The following is a 17,978-nucleotide window of genomic DNA, read 5'->3' as shown; positions in this document are numbered from 1 at the left end:
GCCGACTGAGGTTCTCGCTGCAGGACCAAAGTTGTAAGGGATCCGGATGCCAAACGTACCCGAGCTGGGACGGTGCGACGTCGACGGCACGAAAAGAATGGTCGACCCGTACCAGGCGAATTGAAGCTTAACAGGAGGTTTGTAAGAGGCCGGGTTTCTTCAAGTGTTGCGAGATTTGGAAACAGCATAATTGTGGGAAACTGGGGAATGGTATCCCTTTTTGTTTCCTATTCTCACAAGAGGTCCAACTTGTCGAGAATCGGGTTATCCTGTTTGGGACGAAATATTCTGTGCCAGAGCTTGTGTTTACCGATTTAGTAGAGAAAGGCCGTGTCATGTCTCGCTGGCTCGTATCGGACGACGGGCGGGTTGTCAGGTTGAGACGCACGAACTCTATTGTATTGACGAACAACATTAATGCTGGATGGATGGCAACCATGGTCCACGGTCCATGATCCATGGTCCATGGATGATGGGCTGCCACTGCCGAGCTGCGTAGCAACCGCGTAGCTCGCTTGTTTGACCAAGCATTCTGCGAAGTTAGTAAGTGAGCATGGGTGCGTCCCGACAGCCAGCCCGCCATGAGGGAGGAGGTAGGGCACGCGGGGGCAGACAGCAGATGATAGATTGCAGTCTGCAGTTGCAGCCATCAGGATCATCAGGACGGGAGCCTCTCCCAATATCGCTCAATGGAGAGGGTGGAAGTGATATTCCGCAGATGGTGTTGTCGAGTCGTGGAGAGTGCGTAAGACGGTGGAGATGGGTCAATTCCGGCTCTGGCGTGGTCTGATTGGTAGGCAATACTTGGTACCTGGAGGCGAGGTGATGAAAAGATGGAAAATGGCGCGCTGGGTAATGTCCACAAAGTCACAAACAGCGTGCACCACACTGAATAGTACCTATCTTAGTGCCCGAGGTACTGTGTAAGGTACTTGGAGGGTCGACGGTGGTGCGAACGGTGCAGCGCTTTCTGGGCACTTTACTGCCTTGGTCGAGTTGGTCGCGGTATTCCCCAAGGACGGAGGAAGGTAGTGTTGGCACTTTGCAGTATGCAGCGAAGAGGAGATTGATGGATGGGGTTCCCATGGTCCTTGTGGTTCATGGTGGTGGATGGGCGGGCTGCACAGTCCAGACTCTAGGCCTTGCCCTGGAAGTCTTGGACCCTCGCCCGGCTCTAGCCAGGGGTGTCGGGGGAATCAAGGGATCCACAAGCGAGCAGTGCCCCCCTTTTGCTCTTGCCATCTGGGGACCATGACCAATCAGAGCAGGGAGTTGCCCCGGTCCTCACGTTTCGCTAACAGCATACCCCCTGCCCTCTCAATCTCGTGCCTGTGTCCCGCAGATTCGCTCTCCCCCTCCCCTCTTGCCTTAGGTTCCTCCCACCTGCGCCTTCTCCAACCGGAAAGTCGTGCCAGTCCACCTCTTTCCCTCATTAAAAGATACGTATCTATGTGCTCCGTACCTACCTTACTTACCTAAGGCAAGGTACCAGAGCATGTACCTCCACTCTCTCCACTGTTGGTGTTCGTCCTTGGTTCCCCCGTCTCCCCTTTCAGCTTGCGCTCCGCCTGCCGCCGAACGCCCGTGAAGAACCAGCACCAAGCCCAAGCAGGACGCAGCCCATCTCACACTCTTTCTCACCATCCATCCCATCCATCTGCCATCCTTCCACCCATCTCATCCCATCCCAACCCATTCATCCCTCCCCCTCTCCATCCCGTTCGTTCCCTTCACTTCGACACCCCCCGGTCGATCCAGTCAGCGCGAGCCAAGCCAAGTCGAGCCAAGACCAGCCCAGTGCCGGTCTGTCTTTGCCTGCTTCTCTCTCTCTGCTCACTTTCGTTTCCTTCATAGCAGCCCTTTCCCACCTCCGTCTCTTCCTCCACCCAACATCTCCAGCTTCTCAGTCGCCGCCCACCAAGACAAGATCCCGTCGACGACAAAAGACATTCAAGCCCCGTCAACCCGTCGACGTCGACTTGCGGCCGACAAACGACAAACCGCCGTTGATGTCTTTCACTTCAATCGCCTAGTCGCCTCTTTTTTCCCACCACCTCAAATGCCGAGCTAGTCTCTTCGTCCACTCGTTATCCCAACTGCTACTACACTACTACTCGTTCGCTCTCACTCTATCCGCTCCGAATTCCCTCGCACTTCGTACATCGACCCGTCCATTCCAGTCCAGCAAACGCCCACACGCCAGCCTCGCCTCGCCACGAATCCATTCCTCAACGTGTATCCGTCACCCCTAGTACACTGCGACTTGTCTCATCTACCCGACGGTTTTTCTATCCATTCGCTATATCTACTGCCGTTTCCCCAACTCGCGGTTTCCCTGGTACCGACCAACGGTCCACTCGCCTCGACCGTCTGATCACCCCCTCCGATTTGATCGACACCTTCTACGCCTAACGGTCTCGCTTCGTCGATCGGCATCGCTCGATCAGCGTCGCTGGCTATTTTTTCTCATTTCATCCCCAGACCATTTCTTCCTCTATCATCATGGCTCAATTCGACCCTAACCTGCACCTCCGTTCGCTTGAGGAGCTGGAAGCTGGTGCGTCACCAAACATCACCATCGCCCCCTATCGAACCTCATTTGCTGACATGACCTCCATAGTCATCCTTCCCAGACAGAACGGCTGCCTCAAGTGTGAGGACAAGGCACCAACATGCCCTACCAACTGCAAGTCCGACGAGTTCTGCTCCTTCACCATCCCGACATGTAGCACCTGTGCCCAGGCCATCTGCGCCAAGGACGACAGCAAATCATCATCCTCATCAAGCAGCAAGCCCAACACGGGTGCAATCGTTGGCGGTGTCATCGGCGGTCTCGTCGTCATCGCAATCGCCACATATCTTGTCTGGAGGTTCTTCATCAAGACCAAGAGACAGTCAATCATCCAGGAGTCCTATGCCGAGACGACCCACGAGAAGACGATCAACGAGAAGAGCAATGGCGAGCCACGACAAACCAACCGCGACTCAACACACACCGTTCACTCTATTGCATCAACAGTACTCACCCGCGCTTCCAATATTATCCAGATTGCCTATATTCCAGGCGTCACAAACCGAGCCACTCCTACGTCACCCACTCTGCTCGTCCCTCCTGTTCCCCCTATCCCGATGCACGCCTCCAACTCCGCTGCAAGCAGCCCGTCGCCGTACGAAGAGCAACACTTCTTTGTCCCTGGCGAATTGCGCGACTCCACCTACTCCGGCATCTCTGGCTACTCTGACCGCACGTCTGTCGCGAGAACCTCGTATGCTCCTCGATCTAGCATCGCCCCTAGTATCGCTTCCACCATCTACGGCAAGAATGCGGTTGTTGTAGCCCCCGCTCAGACTGGTATGCGAGCCAAGGCCGCTGTGGTCAGTGTCAAGTCTATGGGTGTCGGCACCAACGGCAGCAGCACTCCTCCCGTCCCCAGTGTCGATTACGAAAAATACGCTCCTGGCCGTCCCAAGAGCCGTGACAGCACATTCAGTGTCGGATCTACCTTCCTGAACAATGCCAACACCGCCACCGCCGCCCCCGTCCAGAGAGTGCAGGTAGTCCGTGTAGGCAACGGCAACGGCCCCAAGCAAGTCAGCGTTGGATCCAAGGCATCATCAACATCAGAAGAGATCTCGGCACCAGGCACACCTCTGCCACCCAGCACCACCGCGGCCGCCCGCGAACCGGCTGCCGTGACAGTCATCGATGAAAGCCCGCCAGTCGATCAGGGCCCCTTCTCCGACCCTCCTGAGCCATCCCCAGCTGCTGTTCGTAGCAACCACAGTCTCAGTGCCGTGATCGAGGAGGCAACAAGGCGAGCCGCCGCCGGCCCCGACAGACGGTCTCAAAGGACAAGTTCTTACGAGAGGGGACGTAGTCCCTTCGGCGATGAACACGCCACGAAAGATTAAGACAAGATGAAAAGTAATGAAAAAAGAAAAAAAACCACCATATGATGGGTGTCGGCCCTGATCACGATTTACTTACACTATTTACTTGCCTATATATCAGGGACGATCTCCCATGTTTCTTTCTCGTATCTACCTTTTGTTAGACGACCCGGTCAGAACAGGCCTACGGGACCAGACCGAGGGACGACGTTGGATGGGCAGGATTATTATGGATAGGCAATGGCGTCGTGGATATTTACCTTTTACTTATGGAAGGGCTATGGAATGAAGATAGGGGTTTACGTCAACCCATTGACGCCTTTACCGATATGTCCATTGAATAGAGATGTGACAATTCATCCACTATTTTACGGATCCTACTCTTTATAAAGTGACTTATACCAGTGAATGATACATTTTGAGCTCCATATTAGTGGTTGATGAAAAATGACATGACTGCGAGGTCCGTTACTATGAGCAACTGGACACGAAGAGGCCTCTTGGTAACATGTCTCCCTTCGTTGACGAGGACTGTCTTTTAGCTGAAGAAGGCAAGATGCTAATACATCGTAGCTTGTATCGTGGATCCCCTGAGCCACGAGTAAGATATAAGCCTTTCATGCTACGATACTTACCTGGGCCTGTTCGTAGTAGAAGTGAGTTCATTTTCCATGATCTACTGGAAACCAATAACCCCTTGGGAGTCTGCTAGTTGATAGTGACGCAACTGGATTACCTACAAGCGGCGAGGGACTAGCCAAGTAGGTAGTATAAAATCGGATACACAGTTCTCAACACAGTTGCTCCTCTGCAACTTGGCATGATTGTGTATATTCTGTGGGATACAGATATTTGGTCCTTCATTGATCTCGTCAATGAATTAGGTCGGCCGGGACAACACACAGATACAGTTTTCTGCCTCCGAGTATATCTAAATCAGTGTCTTGCTACCTTCCAGCCTCCCCCCATCTTAGGCCGTATTTCTTCAAGTAGACACAGTAGCCGGACGACGAAAAGTAATCAGAAGTAAAAGTGTGTGGAGTTGCTGTCTGCTGCTGGTGTGAGTCACGCTGCCACTGTTTGACTATATATCACAAGCTTTGAGGGGTATAGGTCGCGTCAACGTACCTTCACTTCACATCTCCTCAGGCGCCTGGAACCTTCGCGAAGCACCAGGTGAAGTGAAAACTGTTCAGAGCAGCTGGGTCTTGATTTATAGCTGAGTGGATCTGTGCGTGAATATAGTAAGGTACGGCGTGAGCTGTGGTAAGGCAGTTGCGGTTCTGTCTATCTCTGAAGATGGGAGGGAAGGGGACAGAGATGAGAAACGAGTACTAGAGGGCCTTGCAAGCGGCTTCTTCAGCGATGACTATTTGGTTTCTGTGAGCTTGGTAGGGTTGTCTATTCGGTGAGCTAGGTGATCTTTGGAGTGTTGCTTGTTCGTCGGGTCGTGGACGGGACTGACTTTACGGTCTACGCTGCACCGACGGATCTCGTTGACGGGATGTCGCTGGCTATTACGGAGTCAAATTCAAACATCAGGATACCAGGGACAAAAGTATGCAACGGGTCCCTCCCAAGTCTGACTACCCTAGGGACTCGATAAAGAAGCAGCTACGTCAATGCCGAAAAACTTGCGAAGCAAACAATGCCCAACGCCGGGGATTGACGATTGAGCACCCGCATTTGTCAACGCAAGGATGGCATAATCGCCTTCCCATCTAGGCGGAAGAGAGAGGGGGTGGAGGGGGGAAGGGCGTTGGTAAACATGCAATGGGTCGGATGTTGGACGACAAGACGCGTCAACCAACGTTTGACTTGCATATACATGCGAATGAGGAGTCGGAGCGCAGCCAATTGGGCCTTTTAGTTGTGCTCTGTTGGTTCTGGAGATTCTGCAGCCTGCCGCAGTTTTTTTTCCCCTTCTCATTCCATCGAACCCATGTCGCTCAACTATGGGGACCGGCTTAGATGCCTACAAAACCCCCTCCTTCCCTCCTTCAATCCTGTCCCTAGAGAGTGGATGCTGTTGAAGCTTTGCGTATCGCCATTGCTCTTTCTGTTTCTCTGTCAAGAGTTTCTTTTTTTCTTCTTCCTTCTTCGGCCCCAAGTTGAATTAATTGGTACGCTGAGGAGAGAAACCAGGAAACAGGAATGGCCGGTTCACCTCCAGCCGCCGTGCCGGCCGAGAGCGCGACGACGACAGTAGATTCGCCACCAGCCGCTGTACAGGCCGAGAGCCCAGCGACGACAACGTCACAAACTCCAACACCCAACGTAACGGCACCTCTTGAGCCTGAGGAGGAAGACAATGTTGGTGACCTGTTCCGGGTTTGTTAGCGGCTGATGATGGCATCGCTGACATGGACAACTGCTAGACAACTGACGATACCTCCTCAATTGATGAGCGCATGTACGATGCCCCCATACTATGAAGGAGTGATGAGCGCCCGGCGCTGACCAAGCACTCGTGCTTCCAGTTCCAATTTCACCGCCTCGCTATCATCGAGCGTTGTTGATTACCCCGTCGAGTATGGACGACGGTATCACGCTTACAGGCCGGGCAGTACGTCCTTCAACCTCTTCTCTCGCTACTTTGCTCTCTTCTCGACAAGATCTGACATGCAATTTCAGCTTACAAGTTCCCCAATGACGAGGTTTGTTACGAGTCTCTAATCATCAAGTCGAAAGCCAGATGGTTAACAAGTCCAAAAACGTTTTAGAAGGAGATGGATCGACTTGATCTCGCTCATGCTATGATTGTCAAGGCAACGGGCAGCAAGCTCTTCCATGCTCCTCTCGATTGGGAAAAGATTCAATCAATCCTTGACATTGGAACGGGCACTGGACTTTGTATGAGGGAACCCATTCGAAAGATAGCCTTGATGTGGAAAGGGTGGGAGTTGACAGAACAAAATCATTACAGGGGCTGTTGAAATGGGCGACATCTTTGAACGCGCCGAGGTAAGCTAAGCTACGATGTGTGCCCGTCCCCCTTACCGATCGTGAAGGCTAATGCTGTGGCATAGGTTTACGGGAATGACTTGAGCGCCATTCAGCCCCAATGGTCAGTTTTCTTTTTCCGGGTGCTGATTGTTCGATTATAGCTGACGGAATGAGCAGGGTTCCTCCTAACGTCAGGTTCGAGATCGACGACGTCGAGAGCCCCTGGGTTGAGACCAAAAAGTACGACTTCATCATGTGCCGATACATGACAGCCTCAATCACGGACTGGCCCAAGCTGGTTCGCAACATTTACAAGTAAACCTCCACCTCCCCATTTCCTGCCCCCTTTCAAGCAGGAACGCGCACCTAGTTACTGATACTGACGACGACTGCCCGAAAATTCAGCCACCTCAACCCGGGCGGCTGGGTCGAATTCCTCGACATGAACCCGGAATTCTACTCAGAGGATGGTAGCTACACAAAGGACCACGCCACGTACAAGTGGAACCAGGCCTTCCTGAGCGCCATCCGGGCCGTCGGACGCGACCCGACCCCCGGTCCGGGGCACGAGGGCCGCGTCCGGGAGGCGGGCTTCATCAACGTCACAGCGGAGAAGTACAAGGCGCCGCTGACGCCGTGGGCCAAGGACCGGCACTACAAGGACCTGGGCATGATGAATCTGGTCCTGACCATTGACGGTCTTGAGGGGTTTTCCATGAAGATGTTTACCGAAGTCCTCGGACGGACGAGGGAGGAAGTCGAAGTGGAGATCATGGGCGTGAGGAACGAGTTGAAGGCCAATCCGCCCGCCTTCCGCGCTTTGGTTGAATTGTGAGTTCGCACTTCTTTTGGGATGCTTTTTGAGCATGTCCAAAGGCCAGTAGTCGCCCCAAGGATGAGATGCTAATTTTGATCGTCAAACAGCGACGTTGTGTACGGACAGAAACCGCTTGCGGAGCCTGAAGAGCAGACTGAGGTTTAACATTTTCTGACAACAAGACGAGTCTTTCTCATCACGTCTTTCTGGCCGTAACAGGCTTCATAGAGAATTCCTGTTCTGTCATGCAAACGCTTCTCTAGTAAGAGGCAACACAAGAGCGGCGTATTTCCCCAACTCTTATAGAACTTTAGGTTATGCGTAAGGGGGGCTTTAGACTTTTTCAAGCACAAGAAAGGCAAATTCGGGATTCAAGAATCCGTTTGAAAGGCTATGATACATTCATTCCATCGGCCATTATACGCAATCATACTACTAGTACGCTCCAATATCGCTCTCTCTCTCCGGGAAGACAAAATGACTTCAGCCCCAATCCGATGAGAAGTTGCCTGTCCGTTGCCACTTTGCATTCTGAGAGAGGTCGGTCGCGTCGCAACTCTGAAGCTGATGAACACGATTCGTCGCAAATGATAACAGCCTTCTCGCAATCTCTCCCAATAACCATGATACCTCAAATACACTTGACTCCTCCCGTACCGAAGTCGAACAACAAGTGCACAAAGCAGCACAGCTGCAAATGTTACACAACACAGGCCTCAAGAACATCTTTCTTATGATTCTATCCTTTCCCGTAATGGACCCTTCAACAGTGTGATCTTCCACACCGATCAAGAACCGAAACATCATCCTTCCTCGTACCTTTGGCAGAACCTAACGTATTATCGGTACCGGTATCGGCATCGGAGCAGGGCGATCTTCCTGGTGAGCAGCATACGTCGGAGGAGGCGCCGCAAGTCCTCCCACATCCAAAAGCTCGATCCCAGCCTCTACGCCACCGCCCCCGGCGCCGGGCCGCTCGTACGTCGGAGCCTCACAAACCGCCTGGGCACGCCACACGGCCCCAAAGACGACAACCGAAGCAGAGAAGACCATCGCTGCCGCGAGACCGCCCCAGCGCGAGTCCCGCGTGACGAGACCGATCGCCGGGCCGAGCACCAGCGTCGCCGCGCACTCCGCCGTCGCCGCGAGGCCAAACAGCCGGCCGGCGTACTTTGAGCGCACGGCCACGCCGAGCCCGTACAGCATCAGGGAGCAGCACTGGCCCGGGATGGTCGCCGCGAGGGCCGCGGCGGAGAGGGTGCCGACGAGAAAGAAGAGGTAGTGTCTGTACAGAGCGGCGGCGCTGGTGAGGACGACCAGGCCCGACGAGAGCAGGAGGTGGCGGTAGTCCCGCAGCGCGATGCGGTCGCCCGGGACACGTCGGCGGTATGAGGAGCAGCAGCCGTAGATGGAGGGGAGAAGGAGGCAGGTGATGAGGACGATGGCGATGAGCGGTGCCCAGTAGCTCACGACGTCGCCGCGGAGGGTCGTTGTGGAGGGTAAGTGGATGATCGTGCTATACCTGGCGACGAAGTAGACGTCGAGGGAAGGCGGTGCCGTCCTCGCCAACGCGAGGACGAGGCCGAGGGTGGTAAGGAGGAGCATGGCGCGGAAAGTGTTCAGGGCGGAGAGAACGCGGTGCAGCGGCCTGGTGGCCTGGTTGGCTGGGAGGATCTCCGGGGGAGGCTCGCCTCCAAAGTCCTCGAGCTGCGTGCGTAGGGGCTCGGGAACCGCCACAATGAAGCAGGTGCCGACACAGAAGGCGACGCAGCCGATCACAGCCGAATATTCGAGGGCCAAGGGGGGAGCATATCTGTGGATGACGTTCGAGACCACAAGCCCGGCAAGGGCGGAAGACACCACGAGGCCAAAGTGTTTCGAGCGCTGCTGGTCGTTTGTGGTGTCGCTCGTCATAGTCAAGACGGCGACCTCGGCGGACGTCTTCCCAGCGCCGATGACGAAGAAGAGGAAACACAGGACGCCGCGTGATGAAGTCTGAATAGTTGTGATGAGGATGCCGGAGAAGAGGCCCCAGAGGCAGGCACTCAAGACAAAAGCCCCGCGCCGGCCATTGACGTCGGCCCATTTGCCCATGGTGTAGGCGGACAGGAGGCCGCCGGCGGACTGGCAGACCAGGACGACGACCTCGGTCCACTCGAACTCCTTGTTAACGGCGTCGGCGTGACATAGACCGTGGTCGATGGGAACTTTCTGGGGCAAGCCGTAGAGTTGCCGGCAGACGGATTCTCGCAGGTATGCTTGGACGGAAACCTGCACCATGGAGGCGCCAAAGGTCATTGAGAAGACCATGAGCATCAGGAATACAATTATGTATATGCTCCAGGCTCGGGTGGCTGTCGCGCTGTTGGTTGGCATTGTTGACGGCATCGTGGCTGTTTCTCGATACCGTCTTGGGTAATTTCGTTGTGGATGGGGTGAGTTCTCCAATGTATCTCTTAGATACCAATGTTTGAAGATCGTCGATAGTCCTGCTTTGAAGAGTCAATAACAGAAGCAAATATCAGAGGCTGAGCAGAATTGCCATTTCCGCCGTGAAGAAGCTTTCCTCAGAATCTCCGGTGAAAAACAGGTTTAAGAAGAACCACGGAAAACCATAGGAGGGTGTATGATTTTGTCAAGTCATACGTGCGCCTCGTTGTCCATATAGTACTGGAGTGTGAGATGGGCGGTGGATAAGATGGGTACCAACCTAGAAAACTTCGTCTCGAATGCCTCTGGCTACCTTTTTATCTTTCGACTAGGCCAGCCAGAGTCATCCATACGATCAAAGCGAATGTAATGAGAAAACAGCACAGGTCGGTCTCAGTTGTGTTGATGGAATCATATCTCTTGGGCATAAAAAGTCGTTAGCGTAGACAAATCCCCTAATAAAAGCGGTCTTGAGTGTGTCAGAGTAGGTAAGTATGGAACGAAGCCAAGAGAACTTTTTAAAAATCCTTCATCGTGGACCTTGGTAGCCCGTCACTCATAGTCCCGCGCGTAGACTTGTTTCCCGCCCACCCAGGTCTCCTTGACTTTAAGCTCCCGCAGCTCGTCAAGGTCCAAGTCCTCCAGAGGCTGGTCCAGCACGACCCAATCAGCCAGCGCGCCCTCCTTGATGAGGCCGGCTCGTCCTTCCATGAAGGCACCGTAGGCCGGGCCCTTGGTGAACCCTAGCAGCGCCTCGTCGAGACTTAAAGCCTCCTCGGTATGCCAGCCATCTTCGCTTCCGTTGACGCCGTAACCCGTATGGGGGCTCTTGCGGGCGACGGCAGCATAGATACCCTGGAAGGGATTGGGCGGCTCGACGGGGAAGTCGCTGCCTAGGATCGGGTGAACGTCCAGGAGTGACCGCATCCGGTACGCTTCTTTTTTGGTGCGCTCTGCCCCAAGTCGTAGTTCGGCGTACTTCATATCGGATGTCGCATGCGTCGGTTGGATGGATGGTATAATACCGATGTCATGGATCCTCTTCTGGTCATCCTCGTGGATGATTTGCGAATGCTCGATGCGGAATCGTCGTCGAGCCTGGCAATCTGCGAGGTTCTCATCGGGGCATACATCTCGCAGGCCAGCTTCGAGGGCGTCGACGGCGTAGCGGTTTGCCAGGTCACCGATGGCATGGATGTTGACCTGGTATCCGACGGATGCCCAGGACCGTCCAAGCTGTTTCAAAGTCGACCCGTTGACAAGAAGAGAGCCGGCGGTATCGGGACGATCACTGTATGGCTCGATCATGGCACTTCCCCAACTTCCAAGAGCGCCGTCTAGAAAACGTTAGTCTCAGTGGGCCTTTTCATGTCAAACATTTCAGAAAACATACCTGCAAAAAGCTTGACGGATTTGACGCTGAACGAGTCCTCCTCACGGAACACCCGAGCAGCGTCCTCGGGACAGAAGGTATTTCGCTGAGCACATTCCAACATGGCATACACGCGGACAGTCCAGTCGTCCGTGCCTGCCATATCGGCGTACAGGTCGAGCTCTTGCGGAAAGACGCCGGCATCATGCATACCAACCAGACCGACCTCGTTCAACTTGGCCATGGCGGCTGCAATGAATGCCCGCTTCTTCTCGGGTCCAGGCTTCGGCCACAAGTTGTAGATCAGGTCCATGGCGTTGTCACAAAAGACGCCCATGCCTGGCTCGCGGACGATCTCACCGCCAGGCACGTCTGGGAGATCTGCAGGCAACAGATCGAGCACAGCTTGTGACACCCATGAACAGTGGACATCTATCCGGTCGAGCATGAAGTATTTGCCCTTCAGAAGCTCATCTTCCTCAATGTCTTTCTGATCGGGAATTAGACCCATCACTGGGCAGAGAGGGGTGAAGAGGACTCACAGCGGTCGGCATTCGTCCGTACGCCGACTGATCCCAGCCAATCCCTCGAATCCATTCATTCTTGGTGCCGGCATCGGGATGGCTGTCGACGTAGTCCCTCAAGCGATCCCGAACATCATCCAAAGAAGAGGCTCCGAACAGATCGGCCGAGTAGAGAAATTCGCCATACTGACTCAGGTGACCGTGGCCATCCCACAGACCAGGGATGACGAAGCCAGCCGTGGTGGTCAAGCTTGCATCATCCCATGGGAACACACGGGTGAATTTGCCGTCGGCCACAGTGAAGCATTGGGCTGACGGCTGGTCTTCGTCGTGCGTACGGATGCCTTGGTAGCAGTACGTTTGGGTGTCATCGATGTCGCCTAAGAGGGGCTGCTGGAGGCGCACGACGGCGATTGCGACCACGGCCGCGGCGGCTGAGAGGCCCAGTCCCCACCTCAAAATCGGATTCGAGGACATGATGCTGAAATTCTAGCCACTCATCGAGGTAATTAGTGTCTCAATTTGAGTCAAATGGCTTGCTTTGTTGGAAGACAACGTCCTGAAATTCGGTGTGGAAAGTCGATATCCTTATCGCCATCTTTGATAAGGAGATGTTATCTTATCAGGCATGGGGAAGCAGGGATGAGAGCTTCAGGGATACTTCTTTAAACCAGTATCCTTAACTTCATCACCCAGTGTCCTTGAATGTCCAACATCTTTCATGGCAAAAGACATGCCATTTATGCACCACGATTTGAGGGAGGAATCTGGCCACGGGAATTTAAGTGCATCTGCGGGCAAACGGCTTAATATGCCCCTTACAAGATCCCCGTTGCTGCAAACTGCCGCCACACAGAACGTTGAGGCGTTGTCATTATGTGCAGAGTCCGCAAACGGTAATATCAATAGTTAGACCTCAATATTCGGGGCTTGGCGCCACATGACGGTCTCGTGGAATGAACACTAGCTCCTGTCACCAGAAAGCTTCAAGAAGCTTGTTTCAACGGGGGCGGGCTACATTTGTCCGCGTCTTACACAGGACTGCTTACAACTCCAAAACGTCTACTCCAACAACCTCCGTTCAATTATTGAAGGGCGCAGATGTTGCCTGCCCCAGGCTGCCGTCTGCCTCACCGCCAACAACAGACAGTCGACTCAAAGATAGTCTTCTCCTCCTCCTTTGAGATATCCTATCTTGATACTGCCAGTATCCTCATTTCTCTTCCAACTTAAGAATAAAAAAGCTCGTTCATCGCCAAAATGTCCATGACCCGAGACCAGCTAGAAGCTCTCACAGAGCGAGACGTACACGACCCAATCCCCTCCGAACTCTTGCAGCAGGCTTTGAGCACGCCACCCTTCCTCCCTGTCCCCGAGCTCATCAACATCCGCGACCTTGGTGCCGTGCCCGGCTCCTGCGTCCGTCCAGGTCTCGTCTACCGCTGCGGCATGCTCGAAGTCGCCAACCAGAACCCAGAGGCGCTCGATTGGCTGGCCGCCAACGTGAAGCAGGTTTTTGACGTTCGTAGCTCTGCGGAACGCGGGAAGCATCCTGATCCAGAGATCGCAGGAGTTGCAAACACATGGCTCGAAAGTGCGGGCGCCCAGACCCCGCCTGACCTGAATGATTTTGTCGAGGCCGGGGGCGAAGTTGGACTTCGGAAGGAGTATCTCAAGGTCCTTGATTTATACCGGCCGATCTACCGAGCCATATTGGAGCACGTGCGCGACAAGCCCGAGGAATCTTTTCTCTTTCACTGTACCGGTATGTATACCTTTCCTGGACATTCTAATGGAGAGAAGGCCAAATACTGTTGCGGCGCGTGGCCGCCAGCCAAGCCCAACTAATAGGAAAACCCCCTTATAGCCGGAAGAGACCGCACCGGCGTGATGGCAGGTCTCCTACAATCTCTCGCGGGCACCGCGCCCGAAGACGTCCGCTTCGACTACATGCTCTCGCGCGTCGGCACCGAGCCAGCGAGGGAGCGGCTCCTCCAGCAGGCCCGTGCCGGCGGCGGTAGTCTCACTTTCGAACAGCACCCAGGCTTCTACAACCTGTGCAGCCTGCGGACGTCGTGCTGGGATGCGTTTATCGCGGCATTGCAGGAAGCGCATGGCGGCTGGGAGGGGTACGTCGTTGGGGCTTTGGGGTTTTCGAGCGACGATTTGGCTAGGATCAAGGATAACCTTTCTGGGCGCGGAGACTAGACGGCGTAATCTTGGACTGTATTGATGGTCGGAGCCTATGGCAACCATGTGCTGTTCAAGGTTTTTCAAGGCACCAAGAATACAGTCAATCTCTCAGAAGGTTCAGTGGCGCGGTGAGCTACCTCGATGGTGATGTCCTCGATGTAAGGAAAGCAATACTGCCGCGCTGGGTCATTCTCCCTCGCGCAGGAAGTAAGCCGCAGTTCCACTGAACCAACCCCTCTCATCATTGCAAATGGAAGTGTGAAGGGTATGAAGGGTGTCTCAAACTGGCGGAAACCATACCACCGTAATCTGCTAGCCCACATCTTACCTCCACCCATGGCCATATCAGGAGAATAGCCTGCATAACAATCCCATACGAACGAGGAAGGCCCAGCACGGAGTCGCTCTTTTTCACCGCGCTCACTGCGGTCCTCGCTGCGGTGGTAGGAGCCAACTCTGCCAAGCCATATACTACTTGGCTGTAGACGTTGCAGACAGATGGACAGGAGCGTTGATGAGGATAAGATTTCCCGAAAATGATGGCAACAAATCTCTGTATACGCAAAGTGGCAGGAAGACCTGGACAAGGTTTGGGGACGGCGGCACCGTGGGCGCCTTGACAGCATCGCTTTCCGCGCTTCAAGCATTTGCTCTCTACTTCCCCAACATCATTATCTTCCTTGGCCTAGAAAATCCGACACATGAGCGAGAAGGAGCCGTGCGTCTGACGACCGGACAAATTGCACCATCAAGGGGATCACCGTTCCAAGACCACCAGCTATGTCATTTCCCCTCAGTGATGTTCCGTTCCACCTCATCCCAGACCCGAGAGGATTCTCTTGACCTCGCTCGGGGGAGTCGAATCCGTGGCCAAACAAGAGGCCAGAGAAGGCTCGAACCCGCAAAAACTGACGTCGAATGATTGAAAGTGTGAGAAGTACACAGTCAAACCGTCGTCAGCGGCCGCAAATCCCCCATGCCTATCACTCCCTCCCCCATTGCGACTTTTCTCACACCAACAAACGATGCGTCCAACAACACACTAACCTTTGAGATCAGCCAGTGTGATACACACAAAGAGGGAAGGTCAGACCGTCCCAGTCACCCAGTCTATCTACGTTTTGATCATTAACTGGGGGAGAAAACAAGAAACTGAAGAGAACCGTTTGGGTCCAGACCCGTCCGTAAAGGTGTGACTTGTCACACCTATCTGCTGTGGTACGAACCAACCGTTACGCATGACATCATAAGGTACCTTGATAAGGTAGGAACCTTGATTTACCGGGTCAGCCACACCTTCGCATGTGCCACAACTCTAATTGGCGGAATCAACAATTCTACTACCCCCTGGCGCAGGCAAGAGACAGGGGTATGAGGCTGGACCCAATGGGCTCCCTTCCCTCGACCGCAACTCGACGTCACCAGCCACAGGACCCTCCAAAACTTGATTTTGGGCTGATGGGCTTGGGGCTGGACGCTCACCTTGACCTCACCTCGCAGCTGCGACAACAAACGGAGGGCAAAATCACTTTGAGGTCTCCCCCGAAGCTGTCGTTCTGGCCAGCCTTGGCCATTTTTCATCACCCATGTACGGATACAGCCTGCCTGGCTCCTCCTACGTAACAATGTCTGAATGTACCCCATGTCCAGTCCCCTCCTCCCCGACGGAATGAACTGCAAGGGACGTCACCCCTTTCCCAGAATCAGGGTCCGACGACACCCTCCCACTTCTCTATCCCCTCCTTACGGATGCCCATTTGCCCATCTTCCTTTTGTCGTCAGAGGGAGGGTCACGAAACGAAAATAGGGTCCAAAGTGTGGAACCAAGGACGCAGGTTTCGGACCCTATGCGCATCGATCCCACCAAAGGATGCCACACACCTACTGTTCATACGAATGGAAGATAGCCTTGTCGCCTTTGGCGCAGTATGTATTGTAAAGACACGGAGATTTAGACTAGAAGACCACACATACACATACAAACGTAGATCCCCTGGACCCTGACATCATCCCCTCTCACAGGGTCCCTGATCCCGCGAGACCCAACCACCCCTGTTCTGTTCACGAACCTCCCACCCCGCGATGATGACATGCCCAAATCACACAACCTTACCAACATACGCCATCTGACTTGGAGCAGACATGCTGCGTAGCTGGTCACCCTCCAAAACCGCGACCCTGAATAGAACCACCAAGGAAACATATAAACCACCCTCCAAACCCACTTACATCTACTTTCCCTCTTCTCATCATCAGCATCAAGCTACCAAACAACCCAACCAATCTCAATCAAACAAACAACCCAAGACCTCAAATCTTACACCATTACCCAAACAACCAAAACCACTTAAAAACAAATTCTTCACTCCCAAAAACCGCAATCATGCCTCTCAGATCCACCCGCCACACAACCACCACCGCCCCCCGCCGCAGCATCTTCTCCCGCCGCCGCGCGCCCGCCCACACAACCCACCACCACACCACTACCAAGACCACCAGGACCACCAAGCGCGGTTCCGGCGGCGGCCTCTTCTCCCGCCGCCGCGGCCCCGTCGCCCACACGGCCCCCGTCCACCACCAGCGCCGCAAGCCCTCCATGGGCGACAAGATCTCCGGTGCCATGCTCAAGCTCAAGGGCACCTTGACCCGTCGCCCCGGTCAAAAGGCCGCTGGTACCCGCCGCATGCACGGCACTGACGGTCGTGGCTCGCACCGCGCCCACCGCTACTAAGTGTGTGCGCAGTAGCATATGAAAAATACCCCCTATCAATCGATAGATACCAACAAGCGAGTCTCTTATGTGTATGGATTATGATGGATTTTGGATACCTACTGTATTAGTACTGTTGAGAGCGATTTGGTTTATAGATACCATGTCTGTGTTACGATATGAAATAAACAAAGTAAAGTAAATTACCTTGCACATTTGATATTGAGAAGACTGTGACACGTTTCCTAGTTATCTTAAAACGATTTGAATTGTGACTACCTATCTGAGCTTCCCCCCCTTAGCGTCCAATCACACCATTCATCATCCTCCCACTGTGACATCCGTCCTCCATGGTGGCATCTTGTATGCAATTCGGCAAATGGGAGAATCTGATTGCGGTTTACTGGGGTTCAGTTTATGCAGATTCTCCCAGGGTCGGGTAGGGTCACAAAGTGGCACAGTCTGAAAGAGAAGAGTTGTTCTGTTGTCCTGTCGCGTAGGAAAAGCGGTCCACGAATTGTTGACACTCAAATTCGCACAGCAACCGGTTGCCTAGGCCTAGTAAGAAGGCAGTAGGACTTGTATTAAGGTTGCCCAATGGTGCTTGTGAGTACTGGAGACCTGATGATTTCTTCGAGTCTCATGAAAAAGGAGAAAAAGTGCAGCCGGATCCGAAAAGCAGTCCAAGTCGAAATTGGATGTATTCTCCTGTGACACATTAGCTGATGAATTTTAGGAGACGGCAACAACTTACACAAATTTGGGGCGGGCCAATCGAAGAATGCAGGTGACTTGATTGTACCATCTCAATGTTTGGCCGCGGAAATACTCAACAGGTTTGCCGAATTGGCGCTTCCAAATTCCAGAATAGAACGCGGGCGGGCTGTCTCCAAATTGTTGAAGCCAGCTGTGGAAGCTTGTAGAAGGCAGCAACGATACCAGAGCTTTTCCGTTGATGGTCCTTGGTCGAACTGCCCAGAACCACCGCAGGCAAAGAACCGATAGAATAGAGTGGTACCGCCAAAGATGATCCAATTTTTTCAGACGCATCAAAATTTCGCGACCGAGCCCTAGAAACGACGACGCCTCGGAGCA

At 53.8% G+C, this 17,978-nt stretch overlaps 8 protein-coding genes across 8 annotated transcripts; 5 read left to right on the top strand and 3 right to left on the bottom strand.

Moving 5' to 3' along the window:
- Window positions 1-2,502: 2,502 nt before the first annotated feature.
- On the top strand, window positions 2,503-3,912 carry CTAM01_04115 (Opy2 protein; the record flags this gene model as incomplete). The annotated part of the gene is made up of 1 exon (XM_060520145.1): window positions 2,503-3,912. The coding sequence occupies one exon, from the start codon at window positions 2,503-2,505 to the stop codon at window positions 3,910-3,912; it is 1,410 nt and encodes a 469-aa protein (XP_060385566.1).
- A 2,133-nt stretch (window positions 3,913-6,045) lies between these two features.
- On the top strand, window positions 6,046-7,819 carry CTAM01_04114 (methyltransferase; the record flags this gene model as incomplete). The annotated part of the gene is made up of 10 exons (XM_060520144.1): window positions 6,046-6,222; window positions 6,270-6,304; window positions 6,372-6,457; window positions 6,526-6,548; window positions 6,615-6,744; window positions 6,818-6,855; window positions 6,921-6,958; window positions 7,015-7,152; window positions 7,243-7,668; window positions 7,762-7,819. The coding sequence occupies 10 exons, from the start codon at window positions 6,046-6,048 to the stop codon at window positions 7,817-7,819; spliced, it is 1,149 nt and encodes a 382-aa protein (XP_060385565.1).
- Window positions 7,820-8,485: 666 nt separating this feature from the next.
- On the bottom strand, window positions 8,486-10,042 carry CTAM01_04113 (uncharacterized protein; the record flags this gene model as incomplete). The annotated part of the gene is made up of 1 exon (XM_060520143.1): window positions 8,486-10,042. The coding sequence occupies one exon, from the start codon at window positions 10,040-10,042 to the stop codon at window positions 8,486-8,488; it is 1,557 nt and encodes a 518-aa protein (XP_060385564.1).
- A 594-nt stretch (window positions 10,043-10,636) lies between these two features.
- Window positions 10,637-12,457, bottom strand: CTAM01_04112 (amidohydrolase; the record flags this gene model as incomplete). Its single annotated transcript, XM_060520142.1, has 3 exons — window positions 10,637-11,421; window positions 11,478-11,946; window positions 11,999-12,457. 3 exons carry the CDS (start codon window positions 12,455-12,457, stop codon window positions 10,637-10,639), a joined length of 1,713 nt encoding a protein of 570 aa, XP_060385563.1.
- A 783-nt stretch (window positions 12,458-13,240) lies between these two features.
- On the top strand, window positions 13,241-14,188 carry CTAM01_04111 (uncharacterized protein; the record flags this gene model as incomplete). The annotated part of the gene is made up of 2 exons (XM_060520141.1): window positions 13,241-13,745; window positions 13,848-14,188. The coding sequence occupies 2 exons, from the start codon at window positions 13,241-13,243 to the stop codon at window positions 14,186-14,188; spliced, it is 846 nt and encodes a 281-aa protein (XP_060385562.1).
- Window positions 14,189-14,423: 235 nt separating this feature from the next.
- On the top strand, window positions 14,424-15,095 carry CTAM01_04110 (uncharacterized protein; the record flags this gene model as incomplete). The annotated part of the gene is made up of 2 exons (XM_060520140.1): window positions 14,424-14,431; window positions 14,558-15,095. 2 exons carry the CDS (start codon window positions 14,424-14,426, stop codon window positions 15,093-15,095), a joined length of 546 nt encoding a protein of 181 aa, XP_060385561.1.
- Window positions 15,096-16,556: 1,461 nt separating this feature from the next.
- CTAM01_04109 (uncharacterized protein) lies at window positions 16,557-16,904 on the top strand (the record flags this gene model as incomplete). The annotated part of the gene is made up of 1 exon (XM_060520139.1): window positions 16,557-16,904. The coding sequence occupies one exon, from the start codon at window positions 16,557-16,559 to the stop codon at window positions 16,902-16,904; it is 348 nt and encodes a 115-aa protein (XP_060385560.1).
- A 563-nt stretch (window positions 16,905-17,467) lies between these two features.
- CTAM01_04108 (uncharacterized protein) lies at window positions 17,468-17,933 on the bottom strand (the record flags this gene model as incomplete). The annotated part of the gene is made up of 2 exons (XM_060520138.1): window positions 17,468-17,591; window positions 17,638-17,933. 2 exons carry the CDS (start codon window positions 17,931-17,933, stop codon window positions 17,468-17,470), a joined length of 420 nt encoding a protein of 139 aa, XP_060385559.1.
- Between the last annotated feature and the right edge of the window lie 45 nt (window positions 17,934-17,978).

The sequence above is a fragment of the Colletotrichum tamarilloi genome, assembly GCF_030869305.1.
Source record: "Colletotrichum tamarilloi strain Tom-12 chromosome Unknown Scaffold_9.1, whole genome shotgun sequence".
NCBI classification, from domain to species: domain Eukaryota; kingdom Fungi; phylum Ascomycota; class Sordariomycetes; order Glomerellales; family Glomerellaceae; genus Colletotrichum; species Colletotrichum tamarilloi.
This window is presented reverse-complemented; position numbering and strand designations above follow the sequence as displayed.